At 63.2% G+C, this 23,330-nt stretch overlaps 2 protein-coding genes across 3 annotated transcripts in view; one reads left to right on the top strand and one right to left on the bottom strand.

The window, feature by feature from the left end:
- CERK (ceramide kinase) overlaps positions 1 to 6,421 on the top strand; it is a 47,938-nt gene extending 41,517 nt beyond the window's left edge. Inside the window, exons 11-13 of the mRNA XM_042993556.1 lie at positions 119 to 324; positions 943 to 1,151; positions 2,955 to 6,421. Coding sequence (XP_042849490.1) covers positions 119 to 324; positions 943 to 1,151; positions 2,955 to 3,027 — 488 coding nt within the window. The 3' untranslated portion in view covers positions 3,028 to 6,421. The remainder of the gene's footprint in view (positions 1 to 118; positions 325 to 942; positions 1,152 to 2,954) is intronic.
- Positions 6,422 to 9,839: 3,418 nt separating this feature from the next.
- Positions 9,840 to 23,330, bottom strand: part of GRAMD4 (GRAM domain containing 4) — a 72,353-nt gene continuing 58,862 nt past the window's right edge. For both annotated transcript variants that reach the window (XM_042993554.1, XM_042993555.1), the window contains exons 7-19: positions 22,924 to 22,949; positions 22,324 to 22,415; positions 20,986 to 21,077; positions 20,016 to 20,064; positions 18,910 to 18,981; positions 18,420 to 18,463; positions 18,235 to 18,344; positions 16,544 to 16,698; positions 15,008 to 15,152; positions 14,233 to 14,326; positions 13,559 to 13,643; positions 12,667 to 12,735; positions 9,840 to 12,240 (exon numbers count right to left, since the gene is read on the bottom strand). In XM_042993554.1, the coding sequence (XP_042849488.1) occupies positions 12,136 to 12,240; positions 12,667 to 12,735; positions 13,559 to 13,643; positions 14,233 to 14,326; positions 15,008 to 15,152; positions 16,544 to 16,698; positions 18,235 to 18,344; positions 18,420 to 18,463; positions 18,910 to 18,981; positions 20,016 to 20,064; positions 20,986 to 21,077; positions 22,324 to 22,415; positions 22,924 to 22,949 (1,138 nt within the window). In that variant the 3' untranslated portion in view covers positions 9,840 to 12,135. The remainder of the gene's footprint in view (positions 12,241 to 12,666; positions 12,736 to 13,558; positions 13,644 to 14,232; positions 14,327 to 15,007; positions 15,153 to 16,543; positions 16,699 to 18,234; positions 18,345 to 18,419; positions 18,464 to 18,909; positions 18,982 to 20,015; positions 20,065 to 20,985; positions 21,078 to 22,323; positions 22,416 to 22,923; positions 22,950 to 23,330) is intronic.

Raw genomic sequence — 23,330 nt, 5'->3', positions numbered from 1 at the left:
GCCGGCACAGGGCCTGTGTGCTGGGGCCGAGGGTCAGTCCACGGGAGATCCGTAGGGACGGTCTCGGGACGCGCGCCCGCGTGTGACGTGCCGTCTGCGATGCCTCTTTCTGCTTCAGAGGAGATGGAAGAGTGGAAGGTCGTCTGCGGGAAGTTCCTGGCCATCAACGCCACCAACATGTCCTGTGCTTGTCCCCGGAGTCCCCAGGGCCTGTCCCCGGCCGCCCACCTGGGGGACGGGTCTTCCGACCTCATCCTCATCCGGAAGTGCTCCCGGTTCAACTTCCTGAGGTTTCTCGTCAGGCACACGAACCAGTACGACCAGGTGAGTGGGGCGCTCGCCCTGCCCCGTCCGCGCTGGCGGGCGGGGTCCATTTGGGCAGCGTCTACGCGGGCAGCGTCCGTGCGGGCAGCGTCCCTGCGGGTGATCCCTGACTGCCGTGCCGTAGGAACCCGCTGCCGAGTCCCAGGGAACAAGGTCAGGTTTCTGGTCTGCGTTTCACCCAGTGGAAGCTCCTAGCGTCTGCTCCTTCTGAGAGCTCGTTAAAGACGCAAACCCCTTTCTAGCAAACCTTTGCGTAGTCGCTGGCATCCTTGTAGTTAACGCAACGGCAGACCCCAACTCTAACGAGATAAGTGTGGGTTGGCCTCTGGTTGTAGTAAGATGTGTTTTCCTTTTTTTAAATTACACCGCGTTTCAGGTCTAGCATAATGGTATTTTTGTGTGGTTTGCAAAATAGTGCTTGTTAAAAAGATGAAGAGTTCTACAAGTCCCTAGTAGGGAACTACCAGAATCTTGAGAAAGCGCCGGTCGCCGTGGACGCGCCGGGAGGCGGGCGGCGGCCTTCGCTTCGTGTCCGAGCGGCGGGCGCGCCGGGCACGGACGGGCCTCCCCCGCAAAAGCGCCTGTTAAAGCGCCAGCCCCTTCCGTGTCTCTCTGCAGTTTGACTTCGCTTTTGTCGAAGTTTATCGCGTCAGGAAATTCCAGTTTGTATCGAAGCACGTGGAGGACGAGGACAGCGACCTCAAGGAGAGGGGGAAGACGCGCTTCGGGCAGATCTGCAGCGACCACCCCCCGTGCTGCTGCTCTGTGTCCAACAGCTCGTGGAACTGTGACGGGGAGGTCCTGAGCAGCTCCGCCATCGAGGTCCGGTGAGTGACGGTGGCCCGAGGGCGCCTCCAGGGGCCCCAGGACCGCAAGCGTGAGGGTGCACTGTAAACGCGCGCGCGTGTCCACGCAGCCGGCGCCCGAGACCCCGCCACCGGACTCTGGGGAGGATGCCCGCGTGTGGACGGTTCCCGCGATTTCCCAAGCCCCCCCCCCCCCCCCCCCGCCGTGTCGCCATCTTCTCTTCTCCCTGAGCCCCAGCACCGGCTTCTGTCCCTTTGCTCTGGCATTTTCTCTCTGTTCTCCTGATTACACACACAAGCCGTCCGCCTTCACCGGGCCCACCGGGAGCCCCTCCGGCCTCAGGGAGCCCCGTCTGCGGCCGGCGCTGGACTCTGGCTCGTGGCCTCCGGGGGGCAGGCACCAGGCGCGCTCTTCCGGCCGCTGGCCTTCGGGCAGGGGGTCCTCTGCAGACCGGCTGGGGGTCTGCCATCTGATGACACGTGTCACACGCCCAGAGGGAGCGCGAGTGCGGAGAAAGTTGTCGATCAGGCTGTCGAACGAGGTGAAGGTGTAAAAATGGAGTGAAGTTCCAGGGTCCTGTGCTGTCTGCACATGTCGGGGCGAGCCTAGCCGCCTTGACGGAGGCCAGGCCACGCGCTCCTTGACGACAGAGTGCGGACGATGTGGGAGGCGACACGGAGGGGCCTGCAGCCCCGCACCCACACCTCCGATAACGTGCACGTCACTGTGCACCATCCCGACGTTAAATGGCTTTTCAGCCCGTGGGATGTGCAGTGTCGAGCCTCCTGCATCAGCATCCGGCCAGGCCGTCAGGAGAGGCAGCCTCAGCCTCATCGAGGCGCACGTCTGCTCGCACCTGCTCCTGTGGCCACCGCGCGATCAGTGTGGCCATGACTGCCCAGCTCAGATCCCAGGAGAAGGGGCGGGGACAGGACCACAGGGAAGCCCGCCAGGATTCGGCTTTTGTCAACACATTTTACAAGTTACAGAATTATTTTTGATGCTGGCTTTGGGATTTACTGGAAAAACAGGATACTTTGAAACTTAGGAAAAGCATTCTTTTATGAAATACATGCTATATATCACGATAAATATCACTATGCCTTGAGCAGTAGGTGACTTAGTTATGGGGTTTTTATTACTGAACATCTTTAAAAAAATCTTTTTTGTTCATTTATTTTTGAGAGAGAGAGAATCTCACACAGGCTCCACACCCATCAGCACGGAGCCTGATGTGGGGCTCGAACCCACGAACCATGGGACCATGACCTGAGCCAAAACCAAGAGTTGGGTGTTTAACCAACTGAGCCACCCAGGCACCCCTATTACTGAACATCTCAGAGGGGGCTGTGACGTCATTAATAATTGGGGAAGGAGGCATTGCCGGTGGGGACCGGACAGCCACGCTGACCGCTGAGTCCCTCTGGCTCCTCTTGTCCTGGTGCTTGCGGAAGGCGGGGGTCTCCAGGGCACCTCGGCCACCCCTCAGCCCCCTGGGCTCTGGCTGGTGTGGGGCCCCCTCCTCTTGGGCGACTGAACATCCCGCACGTCCTGGACAAGGGGGGTTGCCCTGCACGGAATCTTCTCCGTGGCCTGGAAGCTGAGAAAGCAGTCACCCAGGGATCTGTCACTTTGCTAAAGTGGGGTCTACAGGTGCCTGGGTTTTCTGTTGGCCCTCGGCTGCCCTCAGCTGCCCTGTCACCACGGGGTTGGGCCCAGAGACAGCCAGGATGAGACCCCCACCCCACCTCTACCCTTGACCGGCAGTGGGGCCAAGGGTCGGGGGGACCCTGGGGGTGACACGGCGCCCTTTGTCTCTGCAGGGTCCACTGCCAGCTGGTTCGTCTCTTTGCACGAGGAATCGAGGAGAACCCTAAGGAAGAGTCACAGAGCTGAGACGCTGTCACGCATCACCTGCCTTGCTGTGATTGGGAACTGTGACCGTTATTTAAGAAAATTACTGCAGACCGATTACGTTGATATACACATTTAAATTTAGAAATTTATTTTTGATAGTTGAATCTTGATTTTAGAAAAATACCTTCGTCAACAATATTGTGAACATACCTGGCATTTTCGGTTCTACGTGACTCTTTGGGCTGCGTTTCACGTAACTTCTTCTCAGCCAATGGCACTTACCAGTTCGGGGGCGCTGGCTTCTTAGGTTTTAACAACGCCGATGGTGCAGATTTTCAAAGGGCCCATCGGTGGCTCTGCCCAATACGTTTAGGGACCGCGAATGTGCGGTCACACCATCCGGACGGGGGTCTCCCCACTCGCTGATCCACATCGCACGACTTACTCTGTAGTTATTTGTGGTCAGGTTTCGGAAAGTAGTCGGTCGCCTTCATTTTGCCTTCATCTGAGCTTCTGCTTAGGAAACTTCCGGACTCTCTCTGTCCCGGGCAACTACAATGCAATGTAGCCCTGCTTCGGGGACACCTCGGGAGTGCAGCACTGTTGTGGGGACACAGACAGGAGTGGCACTTTATCTTGAAAACCCAGGTCCTTGCTTTCATCACAGTCGTGTTTCTGGGACAATCCGGCTGGTCAGCAGGAACAATCACGGACCCTGGAGACGGCATCGGTTTTACGGCTAGGTGCCGACGCTTTATGGCCACACTGGGCGGTGGGGGGGGGGGGGGGCATGGAGAGAAGCTGGCACGCAGTAGGAAAAAATTCACTCTGTGAATGCTGTGTTCACTTGACATCCGGGCACCCTGCCCCGGTTGGCGGTGGGGCTCCCGAGTCCCGGGGGGTACTTTGGTGCAGGCCCCGGGTCTATACATGTGGTCCCGACTGGAGCTTTTCTTCACGTTCAGTTCTACATATTTATTGAAACTGTTGTCCTTTTCAGCCAGAATAGTGTAAATGGTGTCTTCAGGGTTAGGATTTTAGATAGTTTTCTGCTGAAGTGCTGGAGCTGCATCGGCCAGGGGTTCCCTGCAGCGGCCGGGGGTTCCTTACAGGCAGCCAGGGTTCCCTGCAGTGACCGGGGGTTCCCTACAGGCAGCCGGGGGTTCCCTACAGTGGCCGGAGTTGCCTACAGGCGGCCAGGGGTTCCCTACAGGCGGCCGGGGGTTCCCTACAGGCGGCCAGGGGTTCTCTGCAGCGGCCAGGGGTTCCCTACAGGCAGCCAGGGGTTCTCTGCAGCGGCCAGGGGTTCCAACCTACAGACAGCCAGGGGTTCCCTGCAGCGGCCAGGATTCCCTGCAGCGGCCAGGGTTCCCTGCAGTGGCCAGGGGTTCCCTACAGGCGGCCGGGGGTTCCCTACAGGCGGCCAGGGGTTCCCTACAGGCGGCCAGGGGTTCCCTGCAGCGGCCAGGGGTTCTCTGCAGCGGCCAGGGGTTCCCTACAGGCGGCCAGGGGTTCCCTGCAGCGGCCAGGGTTCCCTGCAGTGGCCAGGGGTTCCCTATAGGGAGCCGGGGTTCCCTACAGGCAGCTGGGTGTTCCCTACAGGCGGCCAGGGGTTCCCTGCAGCAGCCAGGGGTTCCAACCTACAGGAGGCCAGGGGTTCCCTGCAGCGGCCAGGGGTTCCCTACAGGCAGCGGGGGGTTCCCTACAGGCGTCCGGGGGTTCCCTACATGCGGCCAGGGGTTCCCTGCAGCGGCCAGGGTTCTCTGCAGTGGCTAGGGGTTCCCTACAGGAGGCCAGGGGTTCCCTGCAGCAGCCGGGGTTCCTTACAGGCAGCCAGGGTTCCCTGCAGTGACCGGGGGTTCCCTACAGGTGGCCGGGGGTTCCCTGCAGCGGCCAGGGGTTCCTTACAGGCAACCAGGGTTCCCTGCAGCGGCCGGGGGTTCCCTACAGGCAGCCGGGTGTTCCCTACAGCGGCAGGGGTTCCCTGCAGCGGCCAGGGGTTCCCTACAGGCAGCCAGGGGTTCCCTGCAGTGGCCGGGGGTTCCCTACAGGCGGCCAGGGTTCCCTGCAAAGGCCAGGGGTTCCCTACAGGTGGCTGGCGCTTCCCTGCAGGCATGGCCACCGGCCCTGGGGTGGCCCTCGTGCATGCTTGTGGCCCCATTTCCTTTGTATTCATGCTTGGCTATATGGGAGATGCATCGAAAATAGCTTTATTTGAAATACAAGATGAGGCTTGAACTCTGGTTTGCAAAGAGAGAGGAAGCCTGTTACAAGAGGCGGTTCACAAGCCGTCATGTGCTTTACGAGTGCCCTTGACCTCACATAGGCACAAGTAGTCATTTTAGCATTAACAGACATCATATATTTTTAGAATTTACTTGCAGCATTTATATTTTGAAGTATACATGAAATTTCCTATTTTATCATTCAATCCCAGGTCAGACAAAAAGGGTAGCTTTAACTGGCTTTTTTATTTTAATAAGATCACATTATCAAGCGATTGTGCAAATCTGAAGTTTTAATGATTAGCGGGTGGGTGAAAAGTCTGGGTATGAAAACTAATTCTCAGTGCCTGCTGCTGGTTGGAAGAAACCAGACCCAGGACTGGCAGGTCTGAGCAGGGGCGCGAGGGCCTCCCCAGCGGGGCTCCCGGCCGCCCACAGCCGCTCTGTGGATTGTGTTACTTGAGGTTTCCTAAAACAGTACTGGTCTGAAGTCCACTGCCGGTTTTAGAAAAACAGTCCAGGCCGGAGTCCACAGTTCACGTTCACCGAGAAAGCGAGCCACACGGTTCCCGGAGGGCTGACCTTGTGCCGACATCACAGGACTTCGGACGGTTCTTAGGGTGCGTGTGGTTGTGTGAACACCCCCCAGCACTCCTTGATAATCTCTACACGGGATGGAAGTACTTTCCAGACATTCCCATGTGGGCAGGGGGTTCTGATCTCACGAAGGCCCCAGATGGAGCCCCAACATGTGCACGTCAGAACTGACAGCTGGTTAGTGAGGACTTAGGATCATCTAGGATTAGTCTAGGCTTTAACTTCCTGTGTGACTCATTGGTGCAAAAAACCGTGGCGGTAGTTATGCCCTGACCCGTTTCCTGCTTGTTCTGACTACCAAGGAGGAACCTCGGAAGCTGCACCTGCTCGGCGGGCAGGCTCGACTTTGTTCCTTGTACAATCTCGTGTAACGGGGCAGGACCGATGGAAGAGGTGGCTTCATTTTCTTTTAATCTTGCGGGTTTCGAGATTAGAAAATGGCATATTTGCTCTGACACGTTTGAGAAGACAGAAATAAAGTTACGTTGGGCAGAAATTTTTTTTCTTTTATAAATTCCTGTTATTTTCAAAGCGGAGCATGTTTTGCGAAAACACCTATGTACAATTTAAAGAGCAAGAATAAAATGAACGACGGTGTTACCTACCGGCCAGGCCCGGAGTCCCTGTGTGTCCTTATGGGCTGACCCCTCCCCTCCCCGCCCCTCCACAGAGGTGACTGTTTGCAGTGTGCTGTTCCCTTTGTCCGTGTGAGGGGAGGGGACGCACACAACACACACTTTGGCATAGGATTGTTTTGAGCCGAAGACCATCAGGCCGCAAATGCAGAAGGAGCTTCCTGCCCCCCGCCCGCCCCGTCCCCGCTAAAAGTGGGACATAAACTTCCCCTCGAGAAGGTGTGCCCTCCTCTCCGCTTCCGCTTCCGGGAGCAGAACCCCGTCCGCTGCGTCTACCTCTGGGGAGGTGGGTCTGCACAAGCCTAAATCTTCCATCATTTCCCACACAAAATTCCCCAGTAGGGGGCGCCCGGGCGGCTCGGTTAAGTGGCCCACTTCGGCTCAGGTCACGGTCTCACGGTTCGTGAGATCGAGCCCCGCGTCGGGCTCTGTGCTGACAGCCCGGAGCCTGGAGCCCGCTTCGGATTCTGTGTCCCTCTCTTTCTGCCCCTCCCCCACTTGTGCACACACGTGCACTCTCTCTCAAAAAATAAATTATTACATAAATGAATAAACGTTAAAAAAAAAATTCCCCAGTAAAGTCATGTTACCTTAGAAGCCCAAACCCTTTTCCTTCCTTTTTTTTTTTTTTTTTTTTCTTTTGGGGGGGATGAGCGAGACAGGATCCTAAGCAGGCTCTGGGCTGATAGCAGCCCAACATGGGGCTTGAACTCACAAACCTCAAGATTTGTGACCCGAGCTCAAGTCAGACGCTCCATCGACTGAGCCACCCAGGCGGCCCCCTCCCAAACCCTGGTGTCCTCTTGTCACTTCTTGACAAAGTTGAGCGTCCTCTTGCTAAAATGCTACATAAGCCCCGGGTTTAACCACCTCCGTGGGACTTCGCATGAACTAAACATCATCAAATAAAAGCACTGTGTCCTTCCTCCCGTCCATCCACCTCCCGTCGGCTTATCTGGCAGGACAGGACACGGCTGCTGAGCCCCAGCGGGCGGTAGCGGGGCTTTCCTTCCTGAGGGCTCAGAGGCTCAGGCACATGGTTCAGTCCCACGCACTTCGCTCATTGTGTGAAAGGAAACCCACCGCGTGCTGTCTTCTGTAACTTCCTCATTCCGCACGTTTTGAGACGTTTTCATCACGGAACTGAACTTCCCGGCGCGCGAACGCTGCACTCGTTGCCATTTAGAAGGGTCCTCGCTCAGGTCTTTCAACAGCTTTAGAATTTTCCCTGAAGTCTCTTTTCATTCTGTTTAGATATATTCCTAAAAAACGTATTTGGGGGCTGTTACCTCCTAAAAAATTTTTTATTTTACATAAAAATGGGATTTTTTTTAATGTACCACACGGTCTCCAGAAAACGTGCCTCGTGTGACAACTTAGCTGTAGACCTGGGGTTTCCCCAGTCCCATCACCTACCCGCAGGAGTCCTCGAGGAGATGCCTTTACGACCTTACACGTTTCGGGTCCCCCTGTCTGCACCAGCTCGGACTGCTAGGGACAGAAGGGACAACAGTGCCTCTAAGGGAGCAGGGTCCAGGACCCTGCAGAAGGAAGGGGCGGGCTTCCCTGCTCCGGTGGGTTCTGGGGGCTTCCCCACACACCCCCGCACAGGACAGGGTCTTCTGGATCCTTCCTCACCTCGCGGGCAGCGGCTGCCCCCTGAATCTCCCGCAGCCTTCAGGGCCATCACACCCCAAGTAGCCGACCCCTCACTCCAGCCTCCGAAACAGCAGACGTGTTCGGAGTCAGCTCCGCGTGTTGGTTTCTGTGGGTGAACAGAATCACCACCTTTGGCTCCTGACCGCGTGGTGACAGCCCCCCAGGCCACGTGTGGCCCTCGCATTTACTCACACGGTCCTGAGACTCGCTCGCTAGATGCTGTTACAGAAGAAACGGCGGGTCCCGTGAAGGGAAGCCCGCCTGAACAAGACCGTTAACAGATGACTCTGTGTTCCTGTCTCCTCCGTCCCCGGACCCTCCCCACCCGATCTGCAGCCAGAAGGAGCACTGCAGGGGCTCGATCTCTCCAAGAACAAAGGCCAAGTACTACAGGGGCACCAAGTCGCCTTTTTTGGCTTCACGGACCCCCAGGCGAAGCCAGAGACGGCCTCTCCGGAGTGCTGCTGCGAAATGCAGGGTCCAGGCCCCCAAAGGAAACCCACCACGCTGAAATACAGTCAGCAAAGTTTTCAGTCATGATCAGGCAGCTCTGTGCTGGTTTACTGGCACATCAAATAGGAAAACAGGCGTGGAACCCGGAGCCCCACCAGCGAGGGTGGGTGGGGCCTGTGCCGCCCACACCCTGGGCTCGGATCCCTCCTCACCCTTCTGCCTCCAGAGAGCAGGTGTCCCCCCAGGGCCGGGCGCTCGCAGGGACCGTCCTGTCGAGCTGTGCTGCAGAGGGGTGAGCGGGGGCTCTGGGGCTAGGCAAGCCCTCTCTTGCTGTCAGGAGAGTCGGGTTGGGGGACGGCACGGGGATTCCCAGGGACCACTGGCCCTTCACGGCTACGTCCCAGCCCCTCGGACAGTGCCTGCAGCAGATGGATGGGGAGATGGCCGGACGAACAGGTGGATGGAGGCAGGACACAAGGCCACGCCTCTGGGGGCAGAGCTGGCCCATCAGACCTGGTTTCTGTCCAGCTCCAGCTCACCTGGTGGGAGCTGGGTGGGTCTCTGCCTCCCGCGGGCTCCTGTGGGCTTGGGGCGCTGGGGGCTGGACGCCCTCAGTCGTGTGCAGCTCAGCTCGGTGCGGGACTGCGGCGGGTTCAGAAGTCGGCCCGGTTCCTGCATCCCTCTGTCTCCAGGGTCAGTGTCTGGATCGGCCAAGCCACAGGTGCCACTGGGGATCCCTCTGCCCGGGGTCCTCAAGTCCCCCCACCTCTCAGCCTCAGACCCCAGGGGAGGGCCCCAGAGACGCCCACCCCTCCCAGTGAGGTCACGCCCAGGGCGCGCACCCCAAACCCGAGGCGCCGCTTCCGTTCCTTCCCCAGGCTCCCCCGCAGCCCTGCAGTGATGGTCCCACCACCCACTGCCACCCGGTGCCGGGCCCGGGACGCCCCAACCTGCAAGCTGCCGGCCCCACTGGCCTACAGTCTCCTTCTAGAACCTGGGGCCCTGCACCCTGCTCCCCCCAGCTCCTCGATGTCCCCGGGCCCCTGGGACCCTCCTTCGTGGCCCCATCCCACAGCCCGCTCCCCGGGCACCCACCCCACCCCCCGCGGTCACCAAGACAGCTGTGGAGCCCCAAACCCCCAGTACCCTCCAGTGCCCTGGTGGCCGCGGGATTCCTGGGCTCCCGCTGCCTGTGACGCACTCGGGCTCTGCCAGGAAAGCCAAGCGCAGCCCCCTTCCCGCCCCCACCGCTCCCCTGAGCACAAAGCATTTCAGGTTTATTTAAATAAAAATTATAATTTATACAAGACTTCTTTAAACAAACGAAGTTTTCTTAAAAAAATGTTACAGGGGATTTTTCATTGGTTCTTCATACAGTACAATCCTTTCGTTGAACAAAAATGACAGCAGTAACGACTATTTACAGATCCAAAATAGACTCAAGCTTCAGACGTAGAAAATGTAACATTCCTTCTAGTTCAGTGATCAGTCATAGAAACGCAGTATCTGCCCAGATTTACACAATTCGATAGAAACGACGGCTTGCTCTGCCAGGAGGCCCGGAGCCCGCGGCGGGCCCGCCTTCCTCCCGGCAGGGCCTGGGCGCCCACAGAACCCGGTGCCCCCCGGGGCCGCGCTCGGCACGTGGTCAGTTTTCATCTCCCTTTCTCCTCAAAAGGGACTCAAACCAAACCACCCCCTCTGCCGAAGAGGGCGAGGCCACCCCGTGGACAGGCCACACACCGACCCCTTGGCGGCCCCGGGGGTCGCCCTGCAGCCTGTCCCCATGTGCCTCGGGCACTGAGGATCGATCTGCCGGGGGGGGGGTCCCCAGGTGTGCCCTAAACCTCCCCGGGGCCACGAGAGCCGGTCCAGCTGTGTGGCAGCCAAAGCCAAGGTTTACGGCGGGCTCTGCCTCCACTGTTATGGAAGGGTGGCCCGCAGGGTCCCGCCAACAGCACGGCTGGAGCTGGTGGGTGCCACGGGCGCCCTCAGATCTCACCGACTGGGTCGGGGGTGTGCTTCATCAGGCTGGTCGACTGGGCCCCCCGGAGGCGCTGCCCGGGCCCTGGAGCGTGGCCCTACGGTCCCCTGGGAAGCGGGGGGGGGGGGAACGTGAGCGATGCCACCGGGTCTCACCCAAACCAGCAAATTAGGATTAGAGCAAAGGTAAAAATTACATCTGAAAAATGATACAAAAATAAGAAAAACAGCTTGCTCTCTGTAAAAAATATAATCATCTGTTTCTTCAAAAAACAATCCCAGTGACCCCCAAAAGGACTCAGGACAAGCCAAGGAGCTGGAGTAGTCGAGTCGGGAGTGCGCTGACCGCCACGATCTCAGCCTGTCCTTCACAGACGTCACAGGCCTGTCCCCACACGGCACCACCCCCGCCCCCGGCCTCCGCCACAGGAGCGCCGGCTTCCCCGGGCGTCGGGGGTGGGGGGGTGCAGACCGGTGCCAGCTCACCCTCACCCCCCCGAGCGTGTGCCAGCACAGCTGTGTGCCCACCGGGACACCGGCGGACGTCAGGGGTGCAGACCGCCCGGCCCCAAACCTCCGGGCTCCGCTCACGGCCACTCCCCCGAGCCGGTGCCCTCCGGAGCATCCCCGTACGGCTCCCCGGGTGGACCGGCTGCAAGCCCGGCCGCTCCTGTCCGCCCCCACCCACCCCAGAACCCCCTCCCTCGTCCGGAGGCCAGCGCCAGCCACGCAGCGGCTGATATCCGTCTGAGAGCAACCACGGCCTGGGGTGCCCCCAAAGGTCTTGGGACGCGTTCTGCGGGGCTCTCCAAAGGGCAAAGCGTTAAAAAGATGTGCTTCTAGGGCACATCACTCTGTATCCTCATCGGTTACCACGCCCGGGACTCCCGGGGGCTCGTCAGGACTGGGGGGCGGGGTGGGGGGGGCCCGGCCCAGCCAGCCTCGCTTCCCCCACGAAGGGCAGCACAGAGCTGAAGCCGGACGGGGCCGCACCCCCGGCCCAGATCTCGCCCTGAGGACGCGCGGCTGGGGGTCTTGCCAGAGGAAAGCGCACGACCCGTTCCCGGCGGTCCGGTCGGTGAAGGGGCCTCTGAGCTGCTCGTCACCGACGTCCTTCACCCCCAGGAGGAGGGAGGGCTTGTTCCTTAGCTATGGCTTCTGGTGTGGAAGAGCTTCGGCCTCCGGAGGGCTGGGTGCGCGGCTGGCGCGGGGGCTCTGGCCAGGCGGGGGCTCAGAAACAGCCGCTGCGCTCGGCGGTGGCTGGGGCCGGCGCGTCCCGCGTGTCCTCCGTTCCACAGGCCTCCGACGATCCCCTGCCTCCGTGTCCACGCGGTCGTGGGACACGCCTCACCCGTCAGATGGGCTGGCGCTGTCTGCGGGCCCCAACCCCTGCGTGAAGGGTCCGTAAGACGCAGGGTAAACACAATAGAAACCACAGATCGAGGGGAATTATTGCAAAAGATCAGGAGGATGTCCAAAGTTTTTCCACTATCAAATTGTTAAAAAAACAAACGGACAAACAAGAAACCAAAGAGAACAACAACAACAGCAACAACAACAAAAAACCTTCCAGCAACATCCCGGAAGAACGGACACTAGCTGTCACTACCAGACGCGGCTGCTGCTGTGATTTTCATGTACTGGCTGAAAATGGTCTCGAAGGCCTCGTCTCTATGCACCATGGCACCAAACACCAGCGGCTGGCGGGGAGGAAAGGCGGTGGGTGGCCCGGCACCCAGCCAGGAGGACCGCCCCCAACACAGGCCCTGCCTGGCCCAGGCCAGGTCCTAGCAGAGCCCCTCAGGGTCTGGTGCTGAAGGGCAGGACCCCCCCCCTCCACCGAGAGGCCGGGCCCCCAGCCTTCAGGGGGATCCCCGGCTCACCCTCCCCCGCTGCGGGCCTCAGCCCCCACCTGACCCACACTGGAGAGAGCAGTAGGGCTCCTGCGGCCGCGGGGAGGGAAGGAGGGAGGGAAGGAGGGAGGGAAGGAGGGAGGGAAGGAGGGAGGGAAGGAGGGAGGGAAGGAGGGAGGGAAGGAGGGAGGGAAGGGGGGGCGCCCCTCAGGCCCCTTATGGCCGCAGCCCCCAGCCCACCCCAGGCTCCCCGACTTCCCACCCAGCACTTACTTTCTGGGTTGATGGCGTTGACACGGCAATCCCCATGCCTGACCCCGGGAGGACAGAGAGGACCTTGTACTGAGGGGACGACAGCACACTGTCACCACGGGCCCCTGCCAGGACCAGGGCCAAGCCTGTCCCCATGCCCCGGGGCCCACGGACACCAAGCCCCACGGAGCCCCGGCCTTCCTGGCCACAAGAAGACAGACGGACCTCGTGACTGAGAACCCAGACTTGCGAACGCCCCCTCCCGCCCCCTCCCGGAAGGGCCCAAGCGACACAGGGTCTCCCTACGGGGCACCGCACGAGCGGAACGCCCCAGCGGGGAGGCGCGGAGGGCCCAGGGCCCCAACAGCCAGCGGGGTGCCCCTGACACACCAACGCGCCCGGGTCCACCCCACAGCCCGGGCCGGCCCGCGTCCTACGCGCCGAGACCCTGGAGACGGGGAGCAGGTGGACCCGGCCGGCCCCGCCAAGGGCGTGCGTCGGGCCCTCCCCGGGGACCACACGCACCCCGCCCACGCCACGTGACCACACCCGAGGGAAACCGGCTGAGGAAACGCTCGAGGCAGGGGGAGCATCTCGGGGCAGATACACAGTGGCTCCAGGGGCCCAGGGGCCTGACCCATCTGGGGGAGGGCGCCCGGCGCAGACCCGTGAGGAGGTGGGAGAGGCCCGTCGTGGCACACGGACGCTGACGGGAGCCCAGGGGGCTCTGCGTGGAGGCCTTCCAGGAGGGGAGCCCTGCCGTGGCCAGCAACGAGGCCAGCAAAGCTCCCTGCTGGCACCAGCCTGGCGCTGTGAAGGCACCCGGCGGGAGCCCAGCCGCTTCACGGCCCTACGGCCCTCCTCCTCCCGACGCGGGAGGGGCGAGGAGAAGGGAGGAGGCGGCCCAACCGACCTTCTGGATGTCTGTGATGTCCACCAGCTTGATGACTTTGTTCCTCTTGGAAGAACCGGACTTGGAGCTTTCGAAGCACAGGTAACTAGCGGGGGAGAAAGAAACAGGGGCGCAGCCCAGCAACTGACCGGGGATGCCCCGTCCAGGCTGCCGCCACCACAGTCCCCAGGGGGCGAGGGCGACCCCCAGAGGGCCCCTCCCACCTGTCACCACGCACCGGCCTTTTACAGAAAACCTCACTTTCGGAGAGAGAGTTTCAGTTTTTACAGACTAAACCCACCGCCCTACGCGGAACCTGGTTGACGTCAGAAGGATGTCAGGCATCCTCGCGCTGTCCAACCAGAACCAAGAATGTCCCCGAGGCCGGTCCCTTCAGCGAGGGGCAGAGAGGGAGGCGTGGCCCGTGGCCGCTGCCGTGAGTGCGAGGGCGGGGCGGCCGAGGGCCCGCGGGGCTGAGGACAGATCCCACCCGGAGCCCCTCTTCCCGCCCCTACACCTGGCGGAGGGCCCCCCCTCCCCCCACCCCCGGGGGTCAGCTCTCCGTCCGGTCTCGTTCTCGGGCAGAAGCAGAGCCTCTCCCCGACAGCAGAGCAGCACGTGCAGCCGCGGGCCCGCCCCTCGAGGCCCGGCACCCAGCGCAGCGCGGCCGCGGCCCAGTCCCCGGAGGCACTCACTTCTCCGTCACGTACAGGACCCCGTTGCGGATGTAGTCCGTGGGCATCTTCCGGTCCCGGTTAATCAAGCAGCAGCGCCAGCCGTTCTCGCACACTAGCGGGGACGAAAGCGCCCGTGACCTCTCCCCCCCACTCCCCGTGGGAGCCCGTCACCCCGGGCTTCCCAAAGACGCACCGACACACGCCCCCCACCCCCGGGTAACGCCCCGGGAGGAAGGAAGGAAGGAAGGTAGGGCGCCCCCCCCACCCCCGCCTTCCTGGCAAGCACGTCTGCATATCCTGGGTCTGCAGGACGAGGGGCCAGGAGGTCGAAGGTCAGGTCTCTACGGCTTTCCTCCGCAGCTGCTCACCACACGCTACAGACCGCCAGGCAGTTCTAGAACCCAGCTCCCTGGGTGCCCACCGGGTCAGGAGTTCAGGGCAGGCCCTTCCTGGGAGGCTGGCCCGGGACCAGTGCCCCCGGCTGCCTCCCACCACACGGCTCTCCAGACAGGTCACGGCCAGGGCGAACCGGGGCAGCACAGGTGACGCTCAAACTGGGGACGGCTCTGAGCCGCGCTCTGGGGGACCCCCTGGATTTCTGCCGCTAAACCATCTGCCGCGGGAAAGGGGGGGCCCCGTGTGGGCCAGGAGCACACCCGGCTCTCCCGCCTGCCCACCCAGAGCAGCCCTCCGAGCCCCCGGGGCTGTCGCTGCCGAGGGCCCCCAGCATAGGCGCCAGCCGCACCCCCCCCCCCCCCCAGGCCAGGGCGGGTCACGGACTCCGCGCACGTACCCGCCAGCGGCCGCTCGTTCTCTGTCAGGTTGAAGATCTCGTGGAAATTGCCTTTCTTGGTACCGTGGCAGCGACCGGTGTCCTCATCCTTGCTCAGGCCAGCGGGCGCGCTGGACACGTAGCTCCGCGAGGAGGCCGTCTGCAGCTGCCGAGAGCACACGCGTGCCCATCAGCCACGCCGGGTCGGCAGGGACTGGGGCGCGCGCAGCCCCCCGACCTTGCCGGCTGTCATCGTACAGGAGGCACAGCCACGTGTGCCCTAAGAGCCCCTCCAGGGGCCGCCCCTCACCCCGCGAGGGCAGAACAGCCCCACCACGGCGGGGAGACCCCCGTCTCCCCAGCAGGGTCCCCACTCCCGAAGGCCGAGCTGAGCCCGCCCCCAGAGCACGCAGCCCATTCTCCACATTTGAGAAACGGGACGTGGTCGAGGGACAGGCCATTGAAAGCAACATTAAAAAGTCAAATGGTCACGACACAGCTTCCAGATGGACACCGTACCCAGTCGTGCCCTGGCGGCTGGCCAGAGAGGAGACAACAGACACACGTGGGACCGAGAGAAAAAGGGGGTCCCCGTGACGTGAGGTCACAAACACAGGTTGAGCAGAGCCGCAAGCAGCACCTCCTCCAGGGAACCTGCCCCCTGGCTCCCCTCAGTCTCTCGGGACACTGGCCAGCACTAAGTGGTCTCGACCCCCATGAAGGCCTTTTCTCCCCAACCACCCCAGGGCTAGGACGAACCGCTCGTCTCCTCCCATGCCCTCGGAGAGCCAGGCTGCCCGCCTCACCCCCACCTGCACAACCGGGGCCTGTCTGCTGGCTCAGCTGCTCGTACACACACAAGCTTCACCCCTAATAAGGAGCCCGGGCTCCCAACAGGCTTTGCTGTCCTAGAGCCTGACCCACACTGACCCAGAGCTCCCCTCCCATCAGCGGGTCACCAGACACCTTCTCCTCAGAGGACACTTACACACAAGACTCAGAAATCCAAGTCCCCTCCTTCAGGAAGGCTTCCTGGACCTCCCCGAGACCCCGAACGTCCCCCCCCTCATCCGAGACGGAGAACACCTAGGCCAGCTGGTCCTCTGTGCCCCGACTTGGGCACGCAGGGCCCAACACCCACAAACGCTTTCCACCGTGAACGAGAACAGGCCCGGTACCGGCGTGTGGGCACGAGGTAGGCCCGAGCCTCAGAGCCGGGGAACGGAAGGGCTGGACAGCAGCCCCCAGGGGTCCCTCCTCCCAAGGCCCCTGGCTCTGGGTAGCCGCGACCAACATCCTGTACCGCGCCTGCCCTTGGCCCGGGGGCCCGCCTGGCTCAAGTCTGTGGGAGGGGCCCTGAGGGGCCCTGCGGCGGGTGGGGGCCTCCAACCCCGGGGCTCGTGGGCCGTCCGAACGAGCAGTGCCGGGCGGCAGGGAAATCCCCACAGCCCCGTGTCTGCTTCGAGGGCCCCACAACACGGGACAGACGCTGGCCTCCCCGTGCACGGGGAGCGGCAAGCGGGGGGGCCTGGGAGCCGCGGCCCGGGCCCGGCCTACCCGGCGAGACACGGCGGCGTTGGAACGCTCCTTGAGCTGCGGGTCGGTGGGCAGGCTCCTCCAGATGATGTAGGGGGTGTCGTATTTGGCTCGCAGTCTCGGGCAGCGTTTGAAGATGAAATCGATGAGGAAAAACTTGATCCCGGCGTAGAGTCCTGGGGACGGGAAGACACAGTCCCATCCCACCCGGGACCAGAACCGTGGCCACGTCCGTCCCCTCGGCACGGCGGCCCCGCGCCCCGGCCCGCGGAGGACAGAGCGCCAGGGCACACGGAGGGCCTCGCAGAACCCGGGCGGGGGGGGGGGGGGGGACGGGCTGGCACAGGGCAGGAGAAGCAAGAGGGCCAGGAGACCCCGGCCGAAGGGGGGTCCACTCCGGCTGCTGCCAATCAACCCAGCTCCCAAACAAGTTACGACCCCCGAGAATGACATGAAGGGACCCACTCCGGCCTGCCGCCCTCTGACCCGGTGGGCCCGCTCCCACTCGGGGTCAGAGGGTTCGCACCCCGGCCCAGGCCCCTGAGAAACGGCACCGAGGGCATTTCACTTTTGCTGGTGCCAGTCACTTCCCCCAAGGCCACGCCGTCTGCCAGCCCTGGCTTTCCTGGCAAGGCCTGCAGGGAGAGCACCAACCAAAGACCAGGGCTGCGGCGGCGTGCTGGGGGGCCGCAGGCAGGTGGGGACGGCCCCCATTCCGTGAGACCCCCGAACCACGTGGCCGCTGCGCTCGACGCCCCAGCTCGGACCCAGCCCCACCCGTGCACTGCAGCTGGGCCGGTGCCCGCTCCAGGCCAGGGACCCTAAGGCCCGAGACAGGTCAGGAGTCAGGGTCTGGCCAGGGGCAGCCTCAGGACCATGGCCTCGACCTCCACACCCGCCCACACCTTCCTCCCTGCCCTGCAGAGGCCGGGGGCAGGGGTCCCAGTGAACCCATGAGGGGTTCAAGTCCTCCTGCCACCCCACGGTTTGAAATACGGACAAAGGCCACGTCCTGCACATCCAGATCTGTGGCCTGGATTCTGCACACGCCCCGCCCTGGAATTAAAACCCTCAACGCCCCACCTCCAGCTGCCCCCCCCCCCCCCGCCCCCCCCATCCCTCGTGCCTCACTATCACTACAGCAACATCACCTGCCCAGCAGTTCGGCGCAAACCCCGACCCCGCCCTGACCATCCCGTCCATCCACAGGTCCCACCACAGCCCAAGGCCCCACAGGCCCGGCCCTCCCGCCTGCCCCATGCCCCTCAGTGCTCTCCCCGCTCCACCCCGGCCAAGGGCTGTTCTGGACCCGCACAAAACAAACCTCCGAAACCTCACCCTCTGCCCGAGCCTCCGCCCCGCACAGGACGGAGGCCACCGCTCCCCACGACACCCCCCCTGCCAGCCCTATGTCTCTCTTCCCTCGGCCTGACCCCGCACGGCCCCTGTGGGCCTTCGGGTCTACCAGCTCCTCGGGAGTAGAGCGTGAGCTTGATTTAAGAAACCACCGCCACGTGTCTAGGGTGCGATGGGCCTCGTGTCTCCCGAGTGTAAACACCTGATGAGAAGCCATCGGATGAGGCCAGAGGGAGGAAAGCCAGTGAGCGCGAACAGCTGGCCTCCGGGAGGCACGTGGCACGCGCTCTGGCGGGAAGCAGCCCGGGCACCCTGTGCCACACTCACCCCCGACCCGGGACAAGGCGCCTCCTTACCCAGGGCCAGTCCCACCAGGCGGTAGGGGAAGAAGCAGGAGGCGAGGAAGGCGGCCCACAGAGCGACGTACAGCTTCTGCGTGATCTCAGGCTGGACCCACATGAACAGGCTGGAAGGGAGAGCGGGGCTCAGCCGGGGGTCGGGCCACACCCCCGAGGCCGCGGGCTGGGGGCCCATCACTCACTTCTTGATCTTTTCCAGGATGTCGGCCATCTTGCCAAAGAGGTTCTGTGCGGAGAAGCCACAATCACAACGGGTCCCCGTCCACACGGCCACGTCAGGAGGGCCGGGTTCACGGGCCGGCCAGAGAGGTCCAGCCCCCGTGTGGCCATGGCCGGGTGACACAGCCACTCGAGGGCCGAAGACAGGGGGGCGGGTCCGGTGCAAAGCCCAGGCTGACGCACTGACACGGATGTCCCGGGCCACGCCCCTCCTGGAGACAGCTCGGCCCGGTGGGTAGGGGCTCCACCCTCCAGAGGGTGCCAGCCGACAGCCTCGACTGGGAGGGCCTTCCCGCCAACCAGGGTTGTCTCGGGTGCTGCCTCGGGGCCAAAGGGCAGACTGATGGCAGGTCCGCTGACAACAGACAAGCCAGGCCTGGGGCACTGGGGGCCCCCGCTGGGCGACGCTGGCACAGAGGCGCCCCCAGACCAGAGCCCGAGAGGGGGAAGTACCTGGGCTTTCTGGGCGACATCCAGGACGAGCTGGAACTTCTCAGACACAGTCAGGTCCTCCTTTGGAGGCTCCTGCAGCCAGACGGGAGAGAATGTCCTCCGAAACTGAGCAGCTCAGAGGAATGAGTCACAAGAACAGCACAGGGGCCTCCCAGCCCCGGGAACAGGGTCGCTCTGCTGCCCCCGCGCGGCATGGGCTGGCTGGCCTGGCAGCCACCACTCTGGTGCCCGGGAGGGCGGTGGGCAGCGGCAGGGATCGCACCTCGACGGGTCGTCTTCAAACGTGCACAGAGCCCTCCGCCCCTCACTTTGCAGTAAGGGAAATTGAGGCGGGGGGGGGGGGGGGTGGGGCTGACCTCATCCTGTTTGTCTGAGCTCATTCAACCAGAGCCTCCCAAGGGCGTCCTGGGCACCGGGGCCCAGCAGGCACAGGCCTGCCGCCCCCGAGACTCCCTCCCCGAGCCCTGACCCCTGTGGCACCATTGCACCCAGCACCCCTACTGCCAGCTCCCGCCCATGCCTGCAGCTCCACCCCACGGCCAGAGTCTCCCTCTGGAGCAGGTCAGCGAACTTTCTGTAACGGGCCAGAGAATAAACACCTGTAGCTCCGTGGGCCACGCGGTCCCTGCCACAGCTACTAAACCCGGCCGTTGCTGCCCCAAAGCATCCGCAGCAGTGTGTACATGAAAGGGAACGGCTACATGCCAATAAAACTTTATTTATAAAATCAGATGGAGGGCCGCGAGCTTGCTGATCCCTGCTCTACACGTCCACTGGTCCAGGGAGACACTGTGACAGCCCCCTTCGTACCTCCCTCTAGCGGATCACATCCCAGCTGGGAAGGGTCAGGACAGGCCTGCTTCCCCTGCCGCCAAGCCTGGGCCAGCAAGGGGCACTTGGGGTGTCGGCCGGCAAGGGGTCATAGTGTGGCCGTCCAGGGCTCTGTGCCCGGGGATGCTGGCTTTCCGCTCCCTGACCTTGACTTGCCAGGCAGGGCTCCCAGGGCATCCGCACAGCTGCTGCTGGAGGCCTCAGGGAACCCACACTGCCAACGGGTCGAGGCCTGACCGGGTGGAGACCGAGACCTTTGCCCTCCCAGGACTTACCACGGGCTCAGACACTTCAGGCACGATGCTCCACTGTATCCTCCAGCCCCTGGTCAAGAGGAGACAATCGCGGGCCTTTAACAGCTGGTGCCGTTAGAGGGAGGACCTCAGATCCCCAGCCCCGTGCTCCCGACCGGGAAGGAGTGAGGGACAGAAGGGGCTGCGGAGACCCTCTGCCGTCTGCTGCCGTGCCCACCAGGGCTGCCCCCTGGCTCTTGAGAATGGACAATTCAAGGTCACCCTCACCGGCCCCTCCCACGGGGGCCCAGAAGTGACAGGTCTTTCAAAAGTAAGTCACCGCAGCAGTAACAGCAAGTACTTTAGCTGATCGTGCCTCGCCTGGGCACGGAGGACACCCTCACGAGTACGTAAAGATTTGCTTCCCTACAAAAAACATTTTCAAGTGAACCAACTCAAGCAGGCACCAAGATGCTAGGAACACTCGTATGCGGAAGTGTGAACTTTTGAACGGCTGCGTACAAATCTGGAACACGGGGGCTCTCCTCTGGAGGGACGTTCACTGCTGGGGCAACCGCATGTTCAGACACACCAGGCAGCCTGGGGACGAGGGGTATCGCGACGGAGCCCCCAGAAGGTGCTCACAAGGGTGAGAAGGAAAGACGGGGCATGTTGCTTGGGGCTGGTGATTGCAAGGACCCTCACTCTGAATGCCAGGACCCCCCCCCCTCCCCCAAGGCACAAAGACTCTGCAGCCCCGTCAAGGCTCCTGGGATACCATCACTGAGCGGGGGCAACTGCCCCCGGGCACCCGCCGGCCTTCCGGAAGAGCCGCCGGGGAGCTCGAAAATCACCCGCCGCTGGCTCCAGCGAGCCGGGTGGGGGCGGGCATCCTCCTGGGGGCTCGGGAGCCCCGCCCCATCACAGGACTACCCCCAGACACCTGTGTGCGAGGCGGCCCCGGCTCAGGGAGATGGCACCTCCACGTACACGGGCAAACCAGCACGCTCACCTGGCTATGAGGTAATTGAGGGATAACCTCAGAATTGCTAGAAATAAGAACATGGGGATGGCCCAGCCATGCCACACGGCATTCATGTACACCTGCGGATAGGAGGGAGACGGTCAGGCACCCGGACAGGCCACCCCCTCCTCCTTCCCCCCGACCCCCCGCCCCGCCACACCACGATGGGAGGTGGGCGCCCAGGCCCCCAGCGGCTCTCCAAAGGAGGGAGTGCATGACAGGGAGGCCCCAGGAAGAGCTGCTTTCTCAGCAGGGGTTCCGAGGGGTGGCACCAAGGGCCGCTCTGGGTGTGCAGGGAGGGGGCGCCCCTGGGAGGCAGCTACTGGACGTGGCTTGGGATGGGCACGGGTCCCTGCCGGCCCCAGGTACGGCTCCCCAGGGAAGAGCTCGAAGCCCCGCCAGGACTCAGCACGGCCAGGCGAGGTGGCCGACCGCTGGCTGAGAACCCACGACGTGCCATGTGCCTGGCACACAACAGACGTTCAGACAGGACAGAGAGTGGAGTGCAGGGGGTTTCAGGCACAGGAGGCCAGGAAGGAGGGCCTGAATGGCGGGCACGTCTCTTGGTGATAACACACAGGCAGGACCACTATCAAAGGCCTCGTGGGGCAAAGGGCCTGTGAAGGGGGAGCCTCCGGGATGAAGGCGGGGCCAGGGCCCCGCGTCCGAGTCCTATTCTCTGTAAAGGAGCAAAATGCCCTTCTCCCCCCGGGGCTGGCACCGGGCTGTGGGCTTTAGGGCAGCCTCAGAACCTTCCAAAATGCAGAGATGGGGCTGCCCCTATCTGGCCATGGTGCCTGGCAGGCAGGTGGGTGGCCTGTGTCCCCCTGCCAGTGATGGAAGGGTCTCCTTGCGTGGGGCTGGGGCCGGCTACGGCAGGACGATTCGGGCCAGGGGGCCGAGTCCCCTTTGCCCAGAGCAGGCCGCGATGCCGGCCTACTGCTCTCCCACCCCTTCCCCAGGACTGGGCTCGCAGAGGCCCACCTGGGCCCCCAGGCCAGGAGCCTCCCCCAGCCCCAGGTGCCCAGTGGGAGGGAGCTCGGTCGCCCCTGGGCAGACAAGCCTCCTCACCAGCCTCTCCCCGACTCGTCCAGGAGAGCAGACGGAGGTGTGGACAGAGGCCTGTTCCTGAGGCGCTGCCCCGGGGGGTTGTCTGGGGCTCCCCCTCCCCTGCAATGCCCTCAAGACAACCCAGGGCCGGGTAGCAGCACAGTCCCCACTGCACAGCCAGAGCGGCTAAGGGGCAGTGCGTCCCTGGGGACAGCTGGGAGACCACGCTGGCCGCCCGGGGGGCTGGCAGACCGTCTCTGACCCCGGGGGACTCACGGTGAAGGCGATGGCGGACGTGTAGACGGAGTACCAGTCCGATAAGGCAGAGAGGTTCTTCACGAAGCTGGTGACGGGTTTGGCACCACGCTCTGGGGACAGAACGACCGCGGTGAGGCCGGCACTCAGGCACACCCCGGGGGGCAGCCAGCAGCGCAAGGGGCATGAGTGCAGGGGGCCCCGAACAACCTGGATTCCTGGGGCACCTGACCGCCAGCTGGCCTCTCCCAGCCACCCCGGTGCCACCCACTGCGCACCATCCCTGCGCAAGCCGCCAGCTGGCCGCTCCCCCCCGACGCCTGTGCCACACACGGGAGAAAGAGGGAGCCGGGGTGGTGGGGGGTGGGGTGCCTGTCATCGCCCGGGGCCTGGCCAATACTTGGAGAAGCACCGCTTTCCACTGGGGCTTCCAGGCCTAGAGGGACACGTCCAGGCCCAGCTTGGGGACGGGCAGAGCTGGCCTCATCCTGTCCTGCTCCAGATGGATGGCGGGGGGGGGGGGGGCGGGGGGGGGGGCGGGGGTGTGGTGCTGGACATGCTGCTGACGGGAGCCTTGTTCCTAAGGAACCCTGGCCCCACACGGCCATGCTAGGTACTCACTTAGTCGCCTCATGTTTTCCGTCAACCTAAGAGGGAGGGAGAGAGAGGTGAGTGCCAGCACCTGCACAGCCGCGTCCCCACCGCCATGTTCCACTGCCACGCGGGGAGCACAGCATAACCTGGGACGCGGGGCCCACACCAGGTACAGCTCACTGCTGATCACTAACTTGGGGGGGGTGTCACCTACGGTGCTGCCCCTCGTCTCCCGCCCACGTCCCAGAACCTGAGTCCCTGAGACGATGGTCCCCACACGCCGTTGTCACGAAGCCCAGAGCGTTGAGCTCGGGGGGGGGGGGGGGGGGGCTGCCTGTCACGTGACCCTGCTCCCGCCCCTGCTCCCTGGGGAAGGGCGCGTGGCCGTGCCCTGGGACCAGCCCTGGCGTCAGCCACTTTGTCGCTTCGCCCTG

This window comes from Panthera tigris, chromosome B4 (genome assembly GCF_018350195.1).
Source record: "Panthera tigris isolate Pti1 chromosome B4, P.tigris_Pti1_mat1.1, whole genome shotgun sequence".
Lineage (NCBI taxonomy): Eukaryota > Metazoa > Chordata > Mammalia > Carnivora > Felidae > Panthera > Panthera tigris.
The sequence above is the reverse complement of the archived record's forward strand: the minus strand, read 5'-3'. Positions and strand labels throughout refer to the sequence as shown.